At 36.1% G+C, this 9,879-nt stretch overlaps 1 protein-coding gene across 1 annotated transcript; it reads right to left on the reverse strand.

Annotated features, from left to right (window-relative positions):
- Positions 1-7,988: 7,988 nt before the first annotated feature.
- Positions 7,989-9,561, reverse strand: LOC134854522 (transmembrane protein 187-like). Its single transcript, XM_063870818.1, has 3 exons — positions 9,352-9,561; positions 8,816-8,994; positions 7,989-8,531 (listed from the first exon to the last, which is right to left on the reverse strand). Exons 1-3 carry the CDS (start codon positions 9,548-9,550, stop codon positions 8,076-8,078), a joined length of 834 nt encoding a protein of 277 aa, XP_063726888.1. The 5' UTR covers positions 9,551-9,561; the 3' UTR covers positions 7,989-8,075.
- Between the last annotated feature and the right edge of the window lie 318 nt (positions 9,562-9,879).

The raw sequence follows: 9,879 nt of genomic DNA on the forward strand, positions 1-9,879 counted from the left end.
CTTTCGATTCAGGCATAATTTACTTCGGTAGCACTGTTGAATATTTTTCAATATAGGAACAAATCTAAATCGACGGCACCGTTAAAAACTTTTCAATTTCGGCACTTTTGAATACTCTGTTTCTTCAGTTGTACTTCGCCTGCACTTTTGAATAATTTTCAAATTCGGCATTGTTGTACTTCGACGGCACAATTTTTGTCCTTCCGTGGCACTGTTGAACATTTTTAGAATTCAGCACAGTTGAACACCTTTCAATTTAGGCATAATTTTACTTCGGCATTACTTTTGAACAATTTTCAAATTCGACGATGGTGTTCTACTGCGCCAACGTTGAACACTATTAAGTTCAAAACAATTGAGCACTTTTCGATTTAGGCATATATGTACTTCGGTAGCACTGAATATTTTTCATTTTAGGAACAAATCTAAATCGACGGCACCGTTAAAAACTTTTCAATTTCGGCAGTTTTGAATACTCTCAGTTTCTTCAGTTGTACTTCGCCGGCACTTTTGAACAATTTTTAATTTCAGCATTGTTGTACTTCGACGGCACTATTGGACACTTCAATTTTGCGATTGTGGACAGTTTTCAATTTCCTCATTTTTCTACTTCGGCGGCACCGAGGAACGCTTTTCGATTTCAGCACAACTGAATTCTTTTCAATTTAGGCATTATTGTATATTTGGTATTTTTGAGCTTCTATCAATTTCGGCATTTTTGAATTTCGGCGACATCGTTGAACACTTCAATTTCGGCACAGTTGGACATTTTCCAATTTAGACAATAGTTGTTATTTGGCTGCACCCTGGAACACTTCTCGATTTCAGCAGTTGACCACTTTTTAATAGAGGCATACTTGTACTTCAGTTGCACTTTTTAACACTTCTCAATTTCAGCTCAGATGAAAAAATTTCAGTTTCATCAATTTTTATGCTTCGGCGGCATTGCTGAACAGTTTTCGATTTCAGCACAGTTGAACATCTTTAATTTAGGCATAGTTGTAATTCGGCGACACTTCTGAACACTTTTCAATGTCGTCCGTTGTAATTCGGCGACACTTTTGAACACTTTTCAAATTCGGCATTGCTATACTTCGGTTGCATTGTTAAACTTTTTTTAATTTCAGCACCTTTAATCCTTTTCAATTTCGCCACTTTTTGTAATTAAGCTGCACCGTGAAAAAATTTCGATAGCATTGCAGTTCAACATTTTTCAATAGAGGCATACTTGTACTTCAGTGGCTTTTTTGAACGCTTCTAAATTTCGGCACGATTGAATACTTTTCAATTTCATCATTTTTCTCACGTTGGCGGCACCGTGGAACACTTTCCGGTTTCAGCACAGTTGAACACTTTTCAGTTTAGGCATAATTGTACTTCGGTGACAACGTTGAACTTTTCCATTCTGGTGTCGTTCTACTTCGGCGGCACTGTTGAACAGTTTTTAATTTCGGCACCGTTGATCACTTTCCACTTTGGTTATTCTTTGTACTTTAGCGGCACTTTTGAACACTTCTCAATTTCAGCGCAGTTGAACCTTTTTCATTTTCGTCTTTTTTTTTAATTCGACGGCAGCGTGGAACACTTTACGACTTTAGCACAGTCTAACAGTTTCCAATTTAGGCATAGTTGTGCTTTGGCGACCTTTAGGAACAGTTTTCAAATTCGTCAGAGCTGAAAAACTTCTAAGGACGTCAATTTTTGTCCTTCCGCAGCACTGTGGAACATTTTTTGAATTCAGAACAGTTGAACATTTTTCAATTTAGGCATAGTTTTACTTCGGCATTACTTTTGAACAATTTTCAAATTCGACGATGGTGTTCTACTGCGCCAACGTTGAACACTATTAAGTTCAAAATAATTGAGCACTTTTCGATTTAGGCATATATGTACTTCGGTAGCACTGTTGAATATTTTTCATTTTAGGAACAAATCTAAATCGACGGCACCGTTAAAAACTTTTCAATTTCGGCACTTTTGAATACTCTCAATTTCTTCAGTTGTACTTCGCCGGCAATTTCGAACAATTTTTAGTTTCGGCATTGTTGTACTTCGACGGCACTATTGGACACTTCAATTTTGGCGATAAAGGACACTTTTCAATTTCCTTAATTTTCTACTTCGGCTGCACCGAGGAACGCTTTTCGATTTCAGCACAACTGAATTGTTTTCAATTTAGGCACTATTGTACTTCGGCGGTACTTTTGAATTTCTATAAATTTCGGCATTGTTGTTTTTCGGCGACATCGTTGAACACTTTTCAATTTCGGCACAGTTGAACATTTTGAAATTTAGGCGTGGTTGTTATTTGGCTAGACCCTGGAACACTTCTCGATTTCAGCAGTTGAACACTTTTTAATAGAGGCATACTTGTACTTCAGTCGCACTTTTTAACACTTCTCAATTTCAGCTCAGATGAAAAATATTCAGTTTCATCAATTTTTATGCTTCGGCGGCATTGCTGAACAGTTTTCGATTTCAGCACAGTTGAACATCTTTAATTTAGGCATAGTTGTAATTCGGCGACACTTCTGAACACTTTTCAATGTCGTCCGTTGTAATTCGGCGACACTTTTGAACACTTTTCAAATTCGGCATTGCTATACTTCGGTTGCATTGTTAAACTTTTTTTAATTTCAGCACCTTTAATCCTTTTCAATTTCGCCACTTTTTGTAATTAAGCTGCACCGTGAAAAAATTTCGATAGCATTGCAGTTCAACATTTTTAAATAGAGGCATACTTGTACTTCAGTGGCTTTTTTGAACGCTTCTAAATTTCAGCACGATTGAATACTTTTCAATTTCATCATTTTTCTCACGTTGGCGGCACCGTGGAACACTTTCCGGTTTCAGCACAGTTGAACACTTTTCAGTTTAGGCATAATTGTACTTCGGTGACAACGTTGAACTTTTCCATTCTAGTGTCGTTCTACTTCGGCGGCACTGTTGAACAGTTTTTAATTTCGGCACCGTTGATCACTTTCCACTTTGGTTATTCTTTGTACTTTAGCGGCACTTTTGAACACTTCTCAATTTCAGCGCAGTTGAACCTTTTTCATTTTCGTACTTTTTTTTAATTCGACGGCAGCGTGGAACACTTTACGATTTCAGCACAGTCTAACAGTTTCCAATTTAGGCATACTTGTGCTTTGGCGACCTTTAGGAACAGTTTTCAAATTCGTCAGAGCTGAAAAACTTCTAAGGTCGTCAATTTTTGTCCTTCCGCAGCACTGTGGAACATTTTTTGAATTCAGAACAGTTGAACATTTTTCAGTTTAGGCATAGTTTTACTTCGGCATTACTTTTGAACAATTTTCAAATTCGACGATGGTGTTCTACTGCGCCAACGTTGAACACTATTAAGTTCAAAATAATTGAGCACTTTTCGATTTAGGCATATATGTACTTCGGTAGCACTGTTGAATATTTTTCATTTTAGGAACAAATCTAAATCGACGGCACCGTTAAAAACTTTTCAATTTCGGCACTTTTGAATACTCTCAGTTTCTTCAGTTGTACTTCGCCGGCACTTTCGAACAATTTTTAATTTCGGCATTGTTGTACTTCGACGGCACTATTGGACACTTCAATTTTGGCGATAAAAGACACTTTTCAATTTCCTTAATTTTCTACTTCGGCTGCACCGAGGAACGCTTGTCGATTTCAGCACAACTGAATTGTTTTCAATTTAGGCACTATTGTACTTCGGCGGTACTTTTGAATTTCTATAAATTTCGGCATTGTTGTTTTTCGGCGACATCGTTGAACATTTTTCAATTTCGGCACAGTTGAACATTTTGAAATTTAGGCGTGGTTGTTATTTGGCTAGACCCTGGAACACTTCTCGATTTCAGCAGTTGAACACTTTTTAATAGAGGCATACTTGTACTTCAGTCGCACATTTTAACACTTCTCAATTTCAGCTCAGATGAAAAATTTTCAGTTTCATCAATTTTTATGCTTCGGCGGCATTGCTGAACAGTTTTCGATTTCAGCACAGTTGAACATCTTTAATTTAGGCATAGTTGTAATTCGGCGACACTTCTGAACACTTTTCAATGTCGTCCGTTGTAATTTGGTGACACTTTTGAACACTTTTCAAATTCGGCATTGCTATACTTCGGTTGCATTGTTAAACTTTTTTTTATTTCAGCAACTTTAATCCTTTTCAATTTCGCCACTTTTTGTAATTAAGCTGCACCGTGAAAAAATTTCGATAGCATTGCGGTTCAACATTTTTCAATAGAGGCATACTTGTACTTCAGTGGCTTTTTTGAACGCTTCTAAATTTCAGCACGATTGAATACTTTTTAATTTCATCATTTTTCTCACGTTGGCGGCACCGTGGAACACTTTATTGTTTCAGCACAGTTGAACACTTTTCAGTTTAGGCATAATTGTACTTAGGTGACAACGTTGAACTTTTCCATTCTGGCGTTGTTCTACTTCGGCGGCACTGTTGAACAGTTTTTAATTTCGGCACCGTTGATCACTTTCCACTTTGGTTATTCTTTGTACTTTAGCGGCACTTTTGAACACTTCTCAATTTCAGCGCAGTTGAACCTTTTTCATTTTCGTCCTTTTTTTTTAATTCGACGGCAGCGTGGAACACTTTACGATTTCAGCACAGTCTAACAGTTTCCAATTTAGGCATAGTTGTGCTTTGGCGACCTTTAGGAACAGTTTTCAAATTCGTCAGAGCTGAAAAACTTCTAAGGTCGTCAATTTTTGTCCTTCCGCAGCACTGTGGAACATTTTTTGAATTCAGCACAGTTGAACATTTTTCAATTTAGGCATAGTTTTACTTCGGCATTACTTTTGAACAATTTTCAAATTCGACGATGGTGTTCTACTGCGCCAACGTTGAACACTATTAAGCTCAAAATAATTGAGCACTTTTCGATTTAGGCATATATGTACTTCGGTAGCACTGTTGAATATTTTTCATTTTAGGAACAAATCTAAATCGACGGCACCGTTAAAAACTTTTCAATTTCGGCACTTTTGAATACTCTCAGTTTCTTCAGTTGTACTTCGCCGGCACTTTTGAACAATTTTTAATTTCGGCATTGTTGTACTTCGACGGCACTATTGGACACTTCAATTTTGGCGATTGTGGACAGTTTTCAATTTCCTCAATTTTCTACTTCGGCGGCACCGAGGAACGCTTTTCGATTTCAGCACAACTGAATTATTTTCAATTTAGGCATTATTGTATCATTTGGTACTTTTGAGCTTCTATCAATTTCGGCATTTTTGAATTTTGGCGACTTCGTTGAACACTTCAATTTCAACACAGTTGAACTTTTTTCAATTTAGGCATAGTTGTACTTCAGACGCAATTTTTAGCACTTCTCAATTTCAGCTCAGATGAAATTTGTTGTCAATCTCATCAATTCTTATGCTTCCGCGGAATTGTTGGACAGTTTTCGATTTCAGCACAATTGAACATTTTTAATTTAGGCATAGCTGTAATTCAGCGACACTTTTGAATATCGGCATTGTTGTACTTCAGCTGCACCGTTGAAAATTTTTCAATTTGGGCATAGTTGTACTTCTGCGGCACCATTGAAAATTTTTCAATTTAGGAATAGTTGTACTTAGGCGGCACTGTTGAAGACTTTTCAATTTAGGCATAGGTCTACTTCGGCGGAACCGCTGAACTCTTTCCTATTTACGCATGGTTGTACTTCGGCGGCACTGTTTAAAACTTTTAAATTTCAGCACTTTTTAATTCCGAGGGACTCTTAAACACTTTTCAATAACGGAACTGCTGTATTTTGGCATTGTTGATAACTCCGGATAGATATATCAATGTCATTACTGAAGTTAAGAAACCATAATTTTGATATACATTCCAGTCATTGTCTTCATTTTACATCTTATCGGCTGTGAAAAATAGTTCTTTAGTGTGTCCAGTCAAATGAAAATAAAAAAATGGAATGCTACAAATTCCACATTGATTTTGTATTTCAATTATTATTATTTTTTAATTTAGTGTAAAATAAAAAAAACTGTATTTTGTTATTTGAACTTAAATTGTTATGAATGAGTGAACTTTTGAGATCCTTGCAAGTTGCGTTTCCCAGTTTAAGTTGTAGAAACTGCCCACAAAAAAATTATGGTTGATAATTTGGAGCTACTTTTTTTATTTCACTTGTTTTGAGTCAAGACTTGCGCAAATATAAACTAACCGAATCAAAAAATGTCTCATCTCTAAGCTCAAAAAACATCAGCATGTGCTGTTAAGGCAAATGATAACAAAGCGAACTTCGATTTTGAAATTCTGAACCATAGCAAGTTAGAATAAAACTGCTCGTATCAGGGGGAAAACCCTGAATGACTTTTAACAAAGTGATGAAAATTTCAAAAGAAATTATTTTTTGTGCAAAGCGCAAACTAATAAATAGACCAAATAGCATACCTCAATTTATTTTGGAACTATTCGTGAGACCGACTAAATTTATTCTATTCTGGCTATATCACGCGTTAGTTGTCCCAAATTTGAAATCTTTAAGACCCTCGAACTTTACAAATAATGAACACTTGTGACATATATTATTAAGCTTCAGTTGAGGTCAAAGATACCTATTTTAAACTTGAGGTCATGTCAACGAACACCATATTAAAAAACCCGTGAAAACATACTTAAAAAGTGGAAATTGGTCTGTAGAAAAAAAAAACCCCGAGCGCAAATATTCCGTCACTTTCACTGAAAGTTGGAACAAAAAACTAAACTCTCAAAAGGGAGTCCATATATGACTCAAAACTTCTTGCGACAACCGTTTAGTTATCTGGAACGGTTTTTCAGCCAAAATCTCAAACGACCAACATCCTGGATGATTCTGCCTTCGAATTTAAAAAATGAAGCTGTTCACAAAATCAATAAACTAATTTGGAATCAGGAGCTTGACAGCCATTGATTGTATTTTTCACCGAAGTTGCAATTATTCAATGCAAAATAATTCAAAACACTTAAAAACATCATGAAAAATTAATTAAATGACAACTAATTCAGTCTTCAACACTTGAACAAAAAATTTATTGAAAACTTTGAACACTGAGTAATCGCAAGACAAAAATGCAGCACCAAAAGTGTTTCTCCAATCTAACATTAAAATTTGGGTGTTATAGGCGCTTTTGGAGTTTTGAGCTTTAAAATATTATCTGGGCGTTTATTGGTATTTTCAAGGTAGCTGTATTTCTTTCGATTACCGGCACAGATTGGACAACATCTACTAATAAGAATTTAAAAAAATGTTTGATGCACAGTACTTGCCAAAAAAAGCACAACGCAAAAACCGAACGGTTTTTTTTTCCTTTTAAACACAAAAGGTCATTGAAAAATTTAAAAACTATGTTAAGATTGCACAGGAACATGAGCTATTTCATTTTAAACTAGTTCAATCTTAAGACTTCAATTACGATAATTGCAATGTTTTCTAACAGACAACAAAATGTGCAGTGCCGTTCTGACAAACTCTTTTACAAATCTAGCAACCAGCTTTTTGCTAATTGGCTCTTTTGAACCTAAAATGAACTTTAACTTTAATTGAAACACGGCGGCCAAGCGGAGCTTTGCCTCACTTGCAAGAAATAGGTGAAAAAATTGTACAACAGCCAAAAAAACAGTAGAAAAACTTCGGAACGCTCGGAAAAGCAGTAGTAAATGAAAACTTCGGAACGCTCGGAAAAGAAGTAGTAAATGAAAACATTAAAAACATCTACAATGTAAAATGCGTATAGAAAAAAAAACATATACCGACAAAGAATTCCAAGTAATGAAATTCATAATTCATTGCTTTCACTGCATTTTCTGGTGCTAAAAGCTTTTCAACCGTAGACATCGTTATTCATTTGTAGCTACTTTTTTTTCAAAGCGCAATAATTTCACTTTTTTAAGAATGAACGTCCAATTTATCGCTCAGATTTAGTGTGAAGTTAAATTAAACTATCGGAACGTTTATTCGAATTTAAATCTGGGAAACATAACATCAAATGCGTTAGACAAAAACAAATTTGTGATAAAATTTAAAGAACTTTTATTTAAATCAAGTTAGTTTTTTCGTAGTCTTTCATTTCTTTTTCTGTCCCATTTCTGTGATCTGCGGAGACGAATCATACAAATCTGCCTCCATAATTAGAAGAGAGTAGTAAATCTGCATCACATCGCATACTTTAGACAAAAAGTGTCCACTAAATATTTCGAAAATTAGATGCAATTCTGCCAAGTAGAAATCGGCTAATTTTAGCACCACAAACCCTGCGCAGCTGAGTACAGTTTTGACTACCAGAAGTCTGATTTCTGGTTCTTTTTTGGCATTGTAAAACGAGTATCCAAGTATGGCACTTATTAAAATGTGAATCGCCAGCGCCAAATCAAACCCGAGTGGATGGAGCAAGGCGAGACCATAGGAAGCGTGAGATAGTGAAACCGAAGCAAACAGAGACTTTTTACCAAGTTGTAATTTCGGATTTGTACGTGAGAGAAGAAAGTGAATGACTAATCCAAAGAAGGGCAAAGTGAACCACTGAAACAAAAAGCATTCAATTAAGAGAGCTTTAAGAGTGTTAGTTGAGCACATGAAAAACAGTTGACAACTTTCGACACTTTGACATTTTTCGAGAAAAAAATTAACATAGTAATTTCTGATTGTTTCAGGTTTATTCAAGATTTTCAGAAAACGAGACGTACTTTCTAAGTTTTTATTTCTCTGGTAAAATCCGAAACGACGTTCCCTACAAAAACTGAAGGAGATCGACAGAGATGTTCAACGAACTGACCCATATGATACAAACTGGCTTGAAATTATACCTGATCTAGGACTGCCCAGGTGTGTTTCTGTTTCACAATCCTCATGAGATGAATAGGTCCATACAGCAGTGACATGAGACTAAATGCTGAGATGTAAGTCAGCCCAACAGGCGACACAGGATAAGTTGGCTTACACTTCTTCAAGCCGAACACGCAATGGACCACCCAGTAAAATCCCACTAAACAACACTCATTTATCAATTTCAAAATAAAAAAATCGATGCTTCCATAATCACTATCAAAACAATATAGCATTGAGAATATTACTTCCGATATCACGACTACAACTCTGATTCTATCAGCTTGTCACACGTTTATGTTCATTTTTTGTTACTGTATTTATAATCAGTACTGTTTTTATATTTCAGCTTCTGATGATGATTAAATCGAAACGCGTCAAACTTGGATGTTTTTTTTACTAGCTAAGGATTTTTTGGACCGGAAGGGCATTTAATAATCGCGATTTAGAGAACAAAAAAATGTGGATGTCATTTTTTCCACTATGCGGCCGGTCTTACAGCTGCAAAATCACCTACCCAAAGAATAGACATATGTGATCAATGTGTTGAAAGGCATGGCATGATTAATGATTTTCAATGCCAAGAGGTGCAACCTTTCAGCGTAAAACTTCAACCCTACATCTGCATTGATATCTTGGAAAAATGAAGGATATGATCCCACGGCCCAGCATGTCAGTGCAAAGGCACTCGTCACAATCACAGAGGAAACAATCATGACATCTCTACTGCTCTGAAAAACCAAGCATTCAAACTGGAGTGTGCCAGTCGGTCATATTCGGAAGTTTGACCTTGAGAGAAGCAAAAAACACTTGATTTTGATGTGAAATTTAATTTTTCAAAATTTCGAATGGAACCTGTCATGCACGATTTTCTCGCGATAACTGAAAATCAGAAAAGAGAAGTCAGAACAATCGAGTAACAAGCGCGGGAAAGTTGCTAAATAAAACGGTGGGAAATTGCTATTCGCAATTTCTGTCACAATAGAACAAGAGTAGAGCTGTCCCATCTGAAACAGAGACAAGCGTATTCCCGAGAACTGGATTG

This window comes from Symsagittifera roscoffensis, chromosome 9 (assembly GCF_963678635.1).
Source record: "Symsagittifera roscoffensis chromosome 9, txSymRosc1.1, whole genome shotgun sequence".
Taxonomy (NCBI): domain Eukaryota; kingdom Metazoa; phylum Xenacoelomorpha; order Acoela; family Convolutidae; genus Symsagittifera; species Symsagittifera roscoffensis.

Excerpts from the sequence above, each read along its gene's own strand:
- LOC134854522 (XM_063870818.1), bottom strand. The coding sequence starts at position 9,550 with ATGATTGTTTCCTCTGTGATTGTGACGAGTGCCTTTGCACTGACATGC. Across the intron at positions 8,995-9,351 it reads CACATATGTCTATTCTTTGG|TGGGATTTTACTGGGTGGTC; the intron begins GTAGGTGATTTT and ends AGTGTTGTTTAG. Across the intron at positions 8,532-8,815 it reads CCTGGGCAGTCCTAGATCAG|TGGTTCACTTTGCCCTTCTT; the intron begins GTATAATTTCAA and ends TTTTTGTTTCAG.